We start from the raw sequence: 16,118 nt of genomic DNA, 5'->3' as shown, positions 1-16,118 counted from the left end.
ATAAGATATAATTTACATGATGCATATGCTTTATTACTACCGTTGACAAAATTGTTTCATGTTTTCAAAATCAAAGCTCTAGCACAAATATAGCAATCGATGCTTTTCCTCTATGAGGACCATTCTTTTACTTTCAATGTTGAGTCAGTTCACCTATTTCTATCCACCTCAAGAAGCAAACACTTGTGTGAACTGTGCATTGATTCCTACATACTTGCTTATTGCACTTATTATACTACTCTATGTTGACAATATCCATGAGATATACATGTTACAAGTTGAAAGCAACCGCTGAAACTTAATCTTCTTTTGTGTTGCTTCAATGCCTTTACTTTGAATTATTGCTTTATGAGTTAACTCTTATGCAAGACTTATTGATGCTTGTCTTGAAGTGCTATTCATGAAAAGTCTTTGCTTTATGATTCACTTGTTTACTCATGTCATACACATTGTTTTGATCGCTGCATTCACTACATATGCTTTACAAATAGTATGATCAAGATTATGATGGCATGTCACTCCAGAAATTATATGTGTTATCGTTTTACCCGCTCGGGACGAGCGAGAACTAAGCTTGGGGATGCTGATACGTCTCCAACGTATCGATAATTTCTTGTGTTCCATGCCACATTATTGATGTTATCTACATGTTTTATGCACACTTTATGTCATATTCGTGCATTTTCACGGAACTAACCTATTAACAAGATGCCGAAGTGCCGATTGTCTGTTTTCTGCTGTTTTTGGTTTCAGAAATCCTAGTAAAGAAATATTCTCGGAATTGGACGAAATAAAAGCCCGGAGGCCTATTTTCTCACGAAGCTTCCAGAAGACCGAAGACGAGACGAAGAGGGGCCACGAGGGGGCCACACCCTAGGGCGGCGCGGCCCCCCCTTGGCCGCGCGGCCCTGTGGTGTGGGGCCCTCGTGCCGCCTCTTGACCTACCCCTTCGCCTACTTAAAGCCTCCGTGACGAAACCCCCGATGCGAGAGCCACGATACGGAAAACCTTGCGAGACGCCGCCGCCGCCGATCCCATCTCGGGGGATCCGAGGAGATCGCCTCCGGCACCCTGCCTGGGAGAGGGGAATCATCTCCCGGAGGACTCTACACCGCCATGGTCGCCTCCGGTGTGATGTGTGAGTAGTCTACCCCTGGACTATGGGTCCATAGCTGTAGCTAGATGGTTGTCTTCTCCCCATTGTGCTATCATTGTCGGATCTTGTGAGCTGCCTAACATGATCAAGATCATCTATCTGTAATTCTATATGTTGCATTTGTTGGGATCCGATGAATAGAGAATACTTGTTATGTTGATTATCAAGACTATGTCTATGTGTTGTTTATGATCTTGCATGCTCTCCGTTATTAGTAGATGCTTTGGCCAAGTTGATGCTAGTAACTCCAAGAGGGAGTATTTATGCTCGATAGTGGGTTCATGCCTCCGTGAATGCGGAGGAGTGACAAGAACCACTAAGGTTATGGATGTGCTGTTGCCACTAGGGATAAAACATTAGTGCTATGTTCAAGGATGTAGTCACTAGTTACATTACGCGCAATACTTAATGCAATTGTCCGTTGTTAGCAACTTAATACTGGAGGGGTTCGGATGATAACCTCGAAGGTGGACTTTTTAGGCATAGATGCGGTTGGATGGCGGTCTATGTACTTTGTCGTAATGCCCAATTAAATCTCACTATACTCATCATAATATGTATGTGCATGGTCATGCTCTCTTTATTTGTCAATTGCCCAACTGTAATTTGTTCACCCAACATGCTTGTTCGTCTTATGGGAGAGACACCTCTAGTGAACTGTGGACCCCGGTCCAATTCTCTTTACTTGAAATACAATCTACTGCAATACTTGTTCTACTGTTTTCTGCAAACAATCATCTTCCACACAATACGGTTAATCCTTTGTTACAGCAAGCCGGTGAGATTGACAACCTCAGCTGTTTCGTTGGGGCAAAGTACTTTGGTTGTGTTGTGCAAGTTCCACGTTGGCGCCGGAATCCCTGGTGTTGCGCCGCACTACATCTCGCCGCCATCAACCTTCAACGTGCTTCTTGGCTCCTCCTGGTTCGATAAACCTTGGTTTCTTTCTGAGGGAAAACTTGCTGCTGTGCGCATCATACCTTCCTCTTGGGGTTGCCCAACGAACGTGTGAAATACACGCCATCAGTGCCTACCTCCTTCCATTTTCTGAAATTTTTCAACAAACAATATAAAACTTGATTTGGTGACATATAATTGAGGGGAACTACTGTAGGAACTTGCTAGAGTACTAATCATGCATCAAAACTAATTTTTACCACTTAGAACAAGCATGCAAGCTCACTAAACATGTTACCTACAGCAGCAAAATATTCAAGATTTACTCAACCAAACAAAATTCTACTTGGATGGGTGGAGGAGTCACATACCAAGGAGCAAATGTGCCAAATTTCAGCAGGGAATCTGAGCTGAACAAGGAGATCGAGAAATCTGGAGTTTTTGAGCAAAAATGCGAGTGAGAGGAAGTTGGTTCGAGTTTTTTCGGGAGAGAGAAGGTGCTGGGAGAAAGAGATGACAAAGTGGGGCAAGGAGGGGCCCACACCACATGGTGGCGCGGCCACCTCCTTGGCCGCGCCGGCCTGTGGTGTGGCACCCTGTGGTGCCCCACAGGTCATCCTCTGGTGCTCCCAGGTGCCTCGTCGAAAAATAGGACCAACGGTGTAATTTTCGCGAATTTTTGAAAACTTTGAAAAATGCACATTTCCGGGTATTAAGTTTATTATTACTGGCCAGGAAATTTTTTGAAATCTCAAATCAACTAAGAAACTTTGCAAATTAAAAATGCTACAGCAACTAAAACAAGTGGAGGAAGAAAGAGATGTTGTTTACCTCCTCTATGCATATAAGATGTATTTGTTGACAAGGTTGATCAAGTCTTGCCACCAAATAAATTTTACATAGCATATGAAGAAATAAACCTCAAATCAATCATGTTACCTTGAATTGTATTGATATGGATCCAATCACAAGAGTTTGATATTCTTCTTTAGGCTCATATATAGGACAATCAATAGTTCCCACTTTGATAGTTCTCACATGAGAGATAGTATTAACTCCGCATGCTTTTTCAATCCTCTTGGGGAAATAGACGGTGTGTTCCTTATCATCAACATTGAAAGTAACCTTTCCTTTATTGCAATCAATAACAGCCCGTGCGGTGTTAAGAAAAGGTCTCCCAAGAATGATGGACATATTATCATCTTCAGGCATTTCCAACACAACAAAATCAGTTAATATCAAGCAGTTATTAGTAACTTGAACAGGAACATCCTCACATATACCAACAGGAATAGCAGTAGATTTATCAGCCATTTGCAAAGATATATCAGTAGGTATCAATTTATCCAAGTAAAGTCTCTTATAAAGAGAAAAAGGCATAACACTAACACCGGCTCCCAAGTCACATAGAGCAGTTTTAACATAATTATTCTTAATAGAACAAGGAATAGTAGGTATACCGGGTCGCCCAACTTCTTTGGAACTTTGCCATTGAAAGAGTAATTAGCAAGCATAGTGGAAATTTCCTCATTGGGGATTTTCCTTTTGTTAGTAACAATATCTTTCATATACTTTGAATAAGGAGGCAATTTAATAGCATCAGTCAAAGGAATTTGCAAGAATAAAGGTTTCATCCAATCACAAAATTTATTATAGTGTTCTTCTTCCTTTGATTTTAGTTTCTTAGCAGGAAAAGGCATTTGCTTTTGCACCCAAGGTTCTCTTTCATTACCATGTTTCTCAAGCAATAAAATCTTCTTTAGTATACTTTTTATTTTTAGCATGCTTTTCGGGTTCTTCTTCAACCTCTTCTTTATCGGGAGTATCATTCTTATCATTATCTTTCTCATGTTCATTACCACTTTCGGTTTCGAAGCATCGAAATAGAAATACTATTAGGATCATTAGCAGGTTCGGAGGATTCTACAACATTTTTATGTTTCTTTTTCTTTTCTTAGATGGAGCACTAGTTTTAGTTCGTTGAGAATCTTGTTCAACTCTTTTGGGATGCCCTACGGGATATAGAGGATCCTGGGTAGAGACACCACCTCTAGTTGTTACTTCATAAGCATGTTTTTCTTTAGCATTATTTCCTAACAAGTCATTTTGCACTTTAGTGAGTTGATCAATTTGAGTTTGAACCATGAAAATGTTTAACAAGCATCTTAACATCATTGGAGGTTCTCTCCACAATATCATGCAATTGACTAATAGCTTGAGAATTTTCCATTAGATGATTCTCTACTCTCATATTAAAATTTTCTTGCTTAACAATATAATTATCAAACTCATCTAAGCATTGCGCAGGAGGTTTTGAATACGGAATATCTTCCCTAGTAAAGCGTTGAAGGGAATTTACCTCAATCATGGATGAAGGGGGAATTATCTCACATATATCTTCTATGGGAGGTAGATTCTACACATCTTCAGATTTAATACCTTTCTCCTTGAGAGACTTCTTGGCTTCCCTCATATCTTCATCATTCAATTTAATTAAACCCCTCTTCTTCACTATTGGTGTTGGAGTTGGTTCAGGCGTAGTCCAATCATCATAATTCCGGCCTATTTTAGCCAATAATTCTTCAGCGTCGTCTGGAGTTCTTTTCCTGAAAACACAACCAGCACAACTATCCAGGTATGCCCTAGACTCAATGGTTAGTCCACTATAAAATATATCAAGTAAATCATGCTTTTCCAAATCATGGTCAGGCAGAGCTCTAATAAGAGAGCAAAATCTCGCCCAAGCTTCAGGCAATTTCTCTTCATCTCCCTGATCAAAATTATAAACTCTCTGCAAAGCAGCATGTTGAGCACTAGCAGGAAAATATTTCCGGAAGAAAACAGCAAGCAATTATTTTGGACTTTTAATAGAGCTAGGTGGCAAACTATTATACCAAGTTTTAGCGTCATCCTTTAATGAGAATGGAAAAATTTTAGCAACAAAGTAAGTACGCATCTTAACATCATCAGAAAATAAGCTACTCAAAGTAGATAACTCAGTCATGTGTTCAACAGCACTTTCTTTTTCAGTACCACAAAAATGTGTTTTCTCAACAATAGCTATATGAGATAGATCAAGAGAAAAATCATAATCTTTATCCTTAATGTTTATAGGAGATGTGGCAAATTTAGGATCAGGAGACAGTTTATATCTAACAGTATGTTCTGCAAGCAACTTTTTAATTTTTCTTGCATCAGTAGTAGCATGGCATTTTTCAATAAAATCATCATCAAGTTCCACATAATCTTCATCAAGATCATCACTAGAGTATTCAAGTTCGGGTGAATTAACGAGGTGCAGTAACATCGGGAGTTTCAGTATTTTCAATTTGTCTAGACCTAGCAATTTTAGCATCTAGAAAAGTTCCCAATGAACCACTATCATCAAGCACATCGGACATATTATCGGTATTATGAGAGTTTTCAGATTCAGCGAAGTACCGAGCATTTGAAGCATGTGGTGGTGAAACAAGTTTATCAATCACGGATGGTGAATCAAGAGCAGACAGAGGTACTCGAGTTGTACCTTTTCTTGTAGTGGATGGTAATATGGCGACCTTAGTATCGCGAGGTTTACCCATGATGGAGAATTTGCAGCGAACAATATCAATCCAAGTGAACTTCCAAATAAAGCTATGCTCCCCGCAACGGCGCCGGAAAATAGTCTTGATGACCCACAAGTATAGGGGATCGCAACGGTCTTCGAGGGAAGTATTACCTAATTTATTGATTCGACACAAGGGGAGACAAAGAACACTTGAAAGCCTTAACAACGGAGTTGTCAATTCAGCTGCACTGGAAACGGACTTGCTCGCAAGAATTTATCGAGTAGTAACAGTTTTATAGCGATGAGCAGTAGTGAAATAAGAGCGAGCAGAGTAACAAAGACAGCAGTAGTGATTTTAGTAAACGAGCAGGATTAAAATACTGTAGGCACGGGGACGGATGACGGGCGTTGCATGGATGAGAGAAACTCATGTAACAATCATAGCGAGGGCATTTGCGAGATAATAATAAAACGGTGTCCAAGTACTAATCAATCAATAGGCATGTGTTCCAATTATAGTCGTACGTGCTCGCAATGAGAAACTTGCACAACATCTTTTGTCCTACCAGCCGGTGGCAGCCGGGCCTCAAGGGAAACTACTAGATATTAAGGTACTCCTTTTAATAGAGTACCGGAGCAAAGCATTAACACTCCGTGAACACATGTGATCCTCACGTCACTACCATCCCCTCCGGTTGTCCCGATTTCTGTCACTTCGGGGCCATTGGTTCCGGACAGCAACATGTGTATACAACTTGCAGGTAAGATCATAAACAACGAATATCATGATGAATCAATAACATGTTCAGATCTGAGATCATGGCACTCGGGCCCTAGTGACAAGCATTAAGCATAACAAGTTGCAACAATATCATAAAAGTACCATCTACGGACACTAGGCACTATGCCCTAACAATCTTATGCTATTACATGACCAATCTCATCCAATCCCTACCATCCCCTTCGGCCTACAGCGGGGGAATTACTCACACATGGATGGGGGAAACATTGCTGGTTGATGGAGAGGCGTTGGCGGTGATGATCTCCTCCAATTCCCCGTCCCGGCGGAGTGCCGTAACGGAGACTTCGGCTCCCGCGACGGAGTTTCGCGATGTGGCGGCGTTCCGGAGGGTTTCGGCGACTTCGACTTCTCTCCGTGCGTTTTTAGGTCGATGCGAATAAGTAGTCCGAAGGGGGCGTCGGAGGCCGGCCGAGGGGGCCACACCACATGGCCGCGCGGGCCCCCCCTGGGCCGCGCCGCCATGTGGTGTGGGGCCCTCGGGCCTCCACTTCAATTGTCCTTCTGGCACCGTCATTATTCTGGGAAAATAGGCCCTTTCGTCAAAATCCCGAGATTTTTCCTGAAAGTTGGATTTCTGCACAAAAACGAGACACCAGAATAGTTCTGCTGAAAACAGCGTTAATCCGCGTTAGTTGCATCCAAAATACACAAATTAGAGGCAAAACAATAGCAAAAGTGTTCGGGAAAGTAGATACGTTTTGGACGTATCACACCTTTAATACATACTTCTGATAAGTAATGTATTTTGCCATCCTACTAGCATATTTCATAAAAGAAATATGTAGTGATTACTAGAATAATCCACATAGACTATAAGCATTGCTACGGGAGATCTAATCTTTATCGTAGTCAACTCTTTGAACTTTGTCGTAAACAATTTTTCGACAAATCGAGCTTCTTCAAGGATATTTCATCCAAGTCTATAGATCCATTTACTTTCAAAAAGTATTCATCTATCTTGGATTTCATGGCGTATAGCCATTTTAACGGAGTCAGGGCCCATCATAACTTCTTTGTTTTGTAGTTGGTTTATCATTGTTCAAAAAATAATCCTTTGTCCATAAATCATTTATTTGATCACAAAGTTAACCATACCTACAAGGTTCAATATGTATTTTGATCTCCATGGCTAAAACACTTTGTAGTCATGGGAGCCATGATCGTCGTGGTCGCTTCCGGAACCAATTTCCGATGCTGCGCTACTACGATCATTATGCTCGGGTTCATAAACCTTATCAAATTATATTGTCCTCCCACTCAAATACTTCACTAGAAACAATTTCTCGGAAATAAGAAACATTGACAAACACTTTTGTCTTTGTCTTGTGGGAAGAATTCCCAATTAAATCTCTCGGGATAACCAACAAAGACATTCATCCGATTTTGGTTTGTAAACTCTTAGACCAAAATTTAAAGAAAGGACTATTAGGATTTATACCCATGCCATAACTCGTATGGTGTCATTTCAACGGATCATGATGATGCTCTATTTAGTGTAAAAGCGGTAGTCACTAAAGCATAATCCACAAAAATATAATGGCATCATAATATTTTATCTCATCATTAATCCAACAAGGTTTGGATACATCTCTTGGATACTTCATCATCACTATGATACTCCAAGAAACGTGAGTTGTAGAACAATTTCATAACTCTCTTAGATGTTCGCTAAAACTCGTAATTCAAATATTTCCACCATGATCCAATCATAGATATTTGACTTTTCTATTACGATGATTTCCACTTCATGCTGAAATTTATTTGAATCCATTCAAATGTTTCAAACTTCTTCCTTATTGAATATATCCACATATATACTCAATTTATTGTTGGAAGTTTTCATGAAGTAGAAGAATCTCCCGCACACAACTATGCCCAGTGAACCACATATATCATTATGTATGTTTTCACTAAGTTAGTTGCCCGTTCAACTCTCGGCCTATGAACGGTATTTCAGTCATTACTTTTTAGAAGAAAAAAAAATTGCAAGCGCCAAACGATTCAAAAAATCAAATGACTCCAAAAATCCATTTGCATGGAGTTCCTTCATGCGTTCCTTTCTAACATGACCTAAATGGCGGTTCCACAAATAAGTGGAATTCAAATCATTTGCCTTATGGCATTTTAGCGTCAGTATTATGTGTGTGTGTTTCACCATTAAGATTTATAATAACTTATCCATCGTACATGGAGTAATGCCATAATTTGAACAACTCATTGTTTTTATTTGACTAGAGCAAAATAACAATTTATTAAGCTCTTTATTATAAATTCTAAGGGTTAGGTAGAATGCCAACGACAAACATAATAACACTTTATTATGTTCCAGACATTCATTATTACCATATTCCTTATCAGTCACTTAGGCCATAGTATTCTTGTATTGCGTTGTTTTTGTATGACACTTCATACCAACCAATATAGTACTTATACCCAAGAATTTCATAGTGTGACTTAACTAGGAATACAACCATAACATGTATATCATTTATATACACCTGAGCTAGACTTTCTAGTCTTTTCTTTTCTTTTTTCCAAAATATCTTTTGCAGTTTCTCTTTTAGCTTTCCTCATTATTCAGAAAAACACTTTAACATTATTGACTTCTAGGTTTGTTGGTCAAATACCAATAACCTTGAGGTTCTTACTTTAAGTTGATCATCATATGACAAGTGTTTCAGATTTCACTATTAGTAACTTTGTAATATGATGAACAATTTCACTCATAATTTTATCCATTATATCATGACGACTTTCCGAGACCATGTCTGTACATGCTAGGCTCGTAAAGTTTTAACCTTGGTATTCGCATGTGCAAATCTGGCTTGCACCCGTTGTATGCACACGTAAAATCTATCACACCCGATCACGTGATGCTTCGAAACGACGAGTCTTAGCAACGGTGCATACTAAGGATGATAACTTCATGGATATGCGAATATTATTAGTGCCCCAATAGTTGGAGGATTGGGACGCCTTGCGTCTTCAACCTTCGTACATTCCCATAAAACTTATGAGTTTATGTAGTCTCACCAAATTATATTCTATCATCTTGCAATAAGGTCTTAGATATCATATATATCTCATACCTTGATTATTTCTGAAAACTAAATTTTCAGCTCCTTACTTTTCAAACAGATTTGAACTTCAAATTTCACGGAGACAAGATAACTTTAGGTACTAATTGAAACCATAGCTCTCTGAATCAACAATGTGAGGTTTACTAAAAGTTTGCAATAGGACTTAATCATTTCTTGATTCTTTTAACAATACGGTACCAATCCGTAAAGTTTCTTGTCTGATTTTAACAGTATTTCTATCTCAATAACAAGACTAGCGCATGGTAGAAAACGGATGCCAATACTACAAAATTAATTCAAAATACTACTCAGACTATGTTTATGATAATTAGTTCATGTTTTAATCTAATTACTAATGAACTCCCACTTAATACAACATCCCTCATAGTTGTTAAGTGGTACACGATCCAAATCCACTACACCACAACCGATCATCACGTGAGATGATGTAGCTTTAATGGTGAACATCAACATGTTGATCATATCATCCATATGACTCGTGTTCAACCTTTCGGTTTCCGTTGTCCCGAGGCCATGTCTGTACATGCTAGGCTCGTCAAGCAAACCCAAGTATTCTGCGTGTGCAACATGGCTTACACCCGTTGTATGTGAACGTTGAGTCTATCACATCCGATCATCACGAGATGCTTCGAAACGACGAACTGTGCAACGGTGCATACAAGGGGAGAACACTTTATTATCTTGATATTAATGTGAGGGATCATCTTATAATGCTACCGTCGCGATCTAAGCAAAATAAGATGCATAAAGGATTAACATCACATGCAATTCATATGTGATATGATATGGCCCTTTAGTCTTTGCGCCTTTGATCTTCATCTCCAAAGCACGGACATGATCTCCATCATCAACGGGCATGATCTCCATCATCGTCGGCGTAGCGTCAAGGTCCATGACACCGTCTTCATGGTTGTTCACCTCATGTAGCAACTATTACAACTACTTTGAAATACTACTCAACATGAAATTTAAAGACAACCATAAGGCTCCTGCCGGTTGCCACAATACAATAATGATCATCTCATACATATTCATCATCACATCATGGCCATATCACATCACCAAACCCTGCAAAAACAAGTTAGACGTCTCTAATTTGGTTTGCATATTTTACGTGGTTTAGGGTTTTCGAGAGAGATCTAATCTACCTACGAACATGAACCACAACGGTGATACTAATGTTGTCAATAGAAGAGTAAATTGAATCTTCACTATAGTAGGAGAGACAGACACCCGCAAAGCCTCTTATGCAATACAAGTTGCATGTCGAACGAGGAACAAGTCTCATGAACGCGGTCATATAAAGTTAGTCCGGGCCGCTTCATCCCACTATGCCACAAAGATGCAAAGTACTCAAACTAAAGATAACAAGAGCATCAACGCCCACAAAACCATTGTGTTCTACTCGTGCAACCATCTATGCATAGACACGGCTCTGATACCACTGTAGGATAACGTTGCATAGAAAACAAAAAATTTCCTACCGCGAAGACGCAATCCAAGCCAAGATGCAATCTAGAAGAAGGTAGCAACGAGGTGGTATCGAGTCTCACCCTTGAAGAGATTCCAAAGCCTACAAGATGAGGCTCTTGTTGCTGCGGTAGACGTTCACTTGCCGCTTTCAAAAGCGCGTAGAAGATCTTGATCACGATCGGTTCCGGCGCCACGAACGGGCAGCACCTCCGTACTCGGTCACACGTTCGGTTGTTGATGAAGACGACGTCCACCTCCCCGTTCCAGCGGGCAGCGGAAGTAGTAGCTCCTCTTGAATCCGACAGCACGACGGCGTGGTGTCGGTGGTGGTGGAGAAATCCGGCGGAGCTTCGCTTAAGCGTGCGGGATGTGGTGGAGGAGAGAGACCGCTAGGGTTTGGGGAGAGAGAGGGGTTGGGCGCCGGCCCTCTAAGGGGTGCGGCCAAGGCTGAGGCTTGAAGTGGTCAGCCCCCTCTCCTATGCCCCTCATTATATAGGTGGAAGCCCCAAGAGTTCTAGTCCAAGTCTTCGAATAAGACCCCAACACTAAAACCTCCCATATGTGGGAAACCTACTCAAGGAGGGAGTCCTACCCAAGGTGGGACTCCCACCTCTCCTTGAGGTGGGTTGGCCGGCCACCCTAGAGGAGTCCACCTTGGACTCCTCCCCTTTAGGGTTGGCTGGCCATGCAAGGTGGAGTCCCTCCGGGACTCTACTTTCCATGGTGATTTCTTCCGGACTTTTCTAGAACCTTCTAGAACCTGCCATAAATGCACCGGATTATTTCCAAACTTGGAATATGACTTCCTATATATGAATCTTATTCTCCGGACCATTCCGGAACTCCTCGTGATGTCCATGATCTCATCCGGGACTCCGAACAAATATTCGAACTCCATTCCATATTCAAGTACTACCATTTCAACATCCAACTTTAAGTGTGTCACCCTACGGTTCGTGAACTATGCGGACATGGTTGAGTACTCACTCCGACCAATAACCAATAGCGGGATCTGGAGATCCATAATGGCTCCACATATTCAACGATGACTTTAGTGATCGAATGAACCATTCACATACGATACCAATTCCCTTTGTCACGCGATATTTTACTTGTCCGAGGTTTGATCTTCGGTATCACTCTATACCTTGTTCAACCTCGTCTCCTGACAAGTACTCTTTACTCGTACCATGGTATGTGGTCTCTTATGAACTTATTCATATGCTTGCAAGACATTAGACGACATTCCATCGAGAGGGCCCAGAGTATATCTATCCGTCATCGGGATGGACAAATCCCACTGTTGATCCATATGCCTCAACTCATACTTTCCGGATACTTAATCCCACCTTTATAACCACCCATTTACGCAGTGGCGTTTGATGTAATCAAAGTACCTTTCCGGTATAAGTGATTTACATGATCTCATGGTCATAAGGACTAGGTAACTATGTATCGAAAGCTTATAGCAAATAACTCAATGACGTGATCTTATGCTATGCTTAATTGGGTGTGTCCATTACATCATTCATACAATGATATAACCTTGTTATTAATAACATCCAATGTGCATGATTATGAAACTAATCATCCATTAATCAACAAGCTAGTTTAAGAGGCATACTAGGGACTTCTTTGTTGTCTACATATCACACATGTACTAATGTTTCGGTTAATACAATTATAGCATGATATATAAACATTTATCATAAACACAAAGATATAAATAATAACCACTTTATTATTTCCTCTAGGGCATATCTCCTTCACATGGTGCACCACTTGCCAAATTGCCCCCCCCCCCTACCGCGCGGATCGCCTTTTCGATTTTTAAAAATAAAAGAAAATGATAAAAATTTCAAAAAATAATCCTTTTAGATGGCCATGTGTTATGTGCTCTAGTTGAGAAAATTAACAAACATGAATTTCGACATTTTTTAAGAAAAATGGTCTCATGTTTCGGTAAAACGGCTTTTTTGGTTGCATAGATCTCCGATAAAAAAATTATATATGAAAATGTATCTAAGAAAAATGTCGTTTGGCAAGTTTAACATGCATAGTGCCGATAGGAGTGGCGCTATGCTACACAGGATAGCGCCGTGCATATGGAGCGGCGCAACACAATATAGAGCCTATGGCATCGACATATGTGGCTTCACATCGTAGGAGGTTACCGGGAGGAAACTGGTTTGGTCCTTAGCCGTGGAAACGGTAAGTGCGCATGCTGCAGCACTGCCCAAAATTTTCACCTCCTGCGGATCGCCTTTTCGATTTTAAAAACAAAATAAAATGATAAAAAAATTTAAAATAAAATCCTTTGAGATGGCTATGTCTTATGTGCTCTAGTTGTTAAGGAAATTAACAAACATGAATTTAAACATTTTTTTTGCAAAATGATCCCATGTTTCAGTAAAATGGTTTTTCTGGTTGCATACGATCTCCGATAAAAAAAATATATGAAAATTTATCTAAGGAAAATTTTACATCTAATTTCAACGGACTGAATAATTATTTACATTCAGACGTAAAACCATACTATGTAATTAGATGAGTTCATCAGCATCGTGTATGTATGCAAATGTGAATATGAACACACACGTAAGCATGAACTACGGTACATGCACACTCTACACCGATCAGACGGCTATATGGGTTTTGGGGACAAGCATGAGCTTCTCCTTCCTATGAACCGTGAGGCCAAACACCTCCGTCATATCGATGTCCTCCACGCCGTCCGGCAGCTCCCAGTCGAAGCAGTACGCCAGGTTTGCCAGCATGATCTCGACGGTAGCCAACCCGAAGTTGAGTCCAGGACAGATCCTCCGGCCAGCCCCAAATGGCACGAACTGGAAGTCCTTTCCCCTTAGGTCCACCGTCGCTGCGGCACCACCCTCGACGAACCTATCCGGCACAAACTCCTCGGGTTTCTCCCACGAGCCCGGGTATCTGCCGAGAGCCCACGAGTTGATGATGGCCCGTGTTCCAGCAGGAATCCTGTAGCCGTCGACCTCGCAGTCAGCCATGGCGAGGTGAGGGACAAGGAGCGGCGCCGGTGGGTGCAGCCTGAGCGTCTCCTTTACCACAGCCTTCAGATAGGACATGCCGGAAAGGTTCTCTTCTTCAACGAGTTCTTGTCCCCTGGGAGTGTTGTTTCTTACCTCCGATTGTAGCTTGATCATGAGTTTAGGATTGCGCATGAGCTCAGCCATGGCGAATTCTAAGACCAAAGACGAGGTATCTGTGCCCGCCGCAAACATGTCCTGCACGTTGTTCATTAATTAGGAGGTAAAAAATGAGGTGGCAAACGTAACATAAATATATGTATGGTAGGAGTAATCTATTTTTTGTTGACCTTATTAATTATCAGACTTTTGACGTGAATACACGTTGCGCGCAACCCATGTTAAAACTCATATAGCTAGCACGGACCACAAAGCAACCTAAATGTCAAGACCATCTTTTTAGCTTAATCCATGTACAAGTTGCAAAATTCTAGTTGCAATGCCATGTGCAAGATGTTGCAACTCATGGCATGAACGAATCACGACACAATCCAACGGTATGTGAGTCGAATGATACTTTGAGACTTAAGGTAATTCAACAAAAAATTAGCAAAATCGATTACCTATTTACTCACCATTAGGATGGCCTTGATATGGTCTCTGGTGATACCGCTGAACTCTTGGTGAAACGATAGCAACATGTCGATGAAGTCACTCTCTCCTTGATTATCAGTCCCGTTCTCTTGGTGCATCGAGTTTTTCTCGTGGTCGCTTATTATGGCTTCGAGCAATTCGTCCCACCTCTTATGTACAGTCTTGGCGCTGTTGCAGGCGAACCTATTCCGAAGATGCAGCACCTTGGCTAGGCTTGGGAAGTAGTCCTCGAGGTTAAACCCACCGACGAGAGCTGAGTTTGCCTCGGTTAGTTCTCTGAACAACTTGTTGTGGTCTTCCGCCCCGAAAAACTTCCCCAAGACGGCGCGGCACACCACGTCGTTGGCGTACGCGTTCAAGGTCTCGCCCAGGTCGATGGTCGCGCTCGCCGCCGCGGCCTCGTTTATCTTGGCCATCACCTGTTTCACCTGTAAATGAAGAGGAGGTTGTTGTGTTTGTGTATGTTTGTTACGGAGACGACGATCAATGTTTTTCGAGAATACACCCTGAAAGTTGTCAGACGACAATCAAGGTACCTGTTGTTATGTAAAAGTCAGTAGTTACCTCTTGTAGACGGGCGATCCGGTACGACAGGACCTTTTTAACGGTGAAGAGGTGGGTGGTGACGAGCTTCCTCGCCTGTCGCCAGTGCTCGCCGTAGGGGGAGAAAGCAATGTCCGACGACGGCCCGTACAGGAGCACCTCGGCGATCTTGGACGGTGGGCGGGACGCGAACATGTGGTCGTGCGTCCGCATGATCGCCTCGGCGGCACGCGGGGACGACACCACGAGGTTCGGGACGGCGCCGAGGCGGAGTAGCATGAGGCCGTCGGGGGCGTGCGTCCTGGAGAGGTTGCAGAGGGAGACGTGAGGAAGGTCACCGACGAGGTGGAGATGGCCTATGACAGGGAGCCCCGGAGGGGAAGGAGGTACACGCTTTGCCTTGTTTCTGCTACTGGTTGTGGTGGCCAGGTGCAGTAGTAGCATGAAGAAGAGCAATAGCAGTGCCTGCAGAGGTGTCCCATGCATCAGCTGGTACGCTACTTCTGCGTATGGAGCCATGGCAATGGGAAGAGACGCAGTTTAGTTGGCTAGAGAGAGAGGCTACAAGCTTTTATAGCTGCATTTCCCCACACGTTTTTTTTTGACATTATTGTATTTGTTTTGGTTGCTCTCCACATATATGCCATGTGGTATCCTTTCCCACACGTAGCTGAGCATGCATGTCCATTGCTTGTACCAATTTTTTCCTTGAGATAAGGTTCACTGCGCTCCGTTCATCAGAAAACACGTATAGGAGTCGAGAAACCTCCACACACATACACGGCTCAGGTATGCACATCAAAAACGGCAGAATGAAAAAGACCAAACTTTCCTTGTTGTTTCTGTGAGATGGTGGCGCCCGAATAAGAAAGAAAAACTTCTCATCGTACCCCGGACGAAACGTGGAAGAATAAGACTCATCACCTTAGACATTTTGTGCGGT

General features: G+C 41.9%; 1 protein-coding gene across 1 annotated transcript; it reads right to left on the bottom strand.

Annotated features, from left to right (window-relative positions):
- Window positions 1-13,454: 13,454 nt before the first annotated feature.
- On the bottom strand, window positions 13,455-15,700 carry LOC124649684 (indole-2-monooxygenase-like). The gene is made up of 3 exons (XM_047189276.1): window positions 15,197-15,700; window positions 14,614-15,060; window positions 13,455-14,236 (listed from the first exon to the last, which is right to left on the bottom strand). Exons 1-3 carry the CDS (start codon window positions 15,692-15,694, stop codon window positions 13,613-13,615), a joined length of 1,569 nt encoding a protein of 522 aa, XP_047045232.1. The 5' UTR covers window positions 15,695-15,700; the 3' UTR covers window positions 13,455-13,612.
- Window positions 15,701-16,118: the final 418 nt, after the last annotated feature.

The sequence above is a fragment of the Lolium rigidum genome, chromosome 4 (assembly GCF_022539505.1).
Source record: "Lolium rigidum isolate FL_2022 chromosome 4, APGP_CSIRO_Lrig_0.1, whole genome shotgun sequence".
Classification (NCBI taxonomy): Eukaryota; Viridiplantae; Streptophyta; class Magnoliopsida; order Poales; family Poaceae; genus Lolium; species Lolium rigidum.
This window is presented reverse-complemented; position numbering and strand designations above follow the sequence as displayed.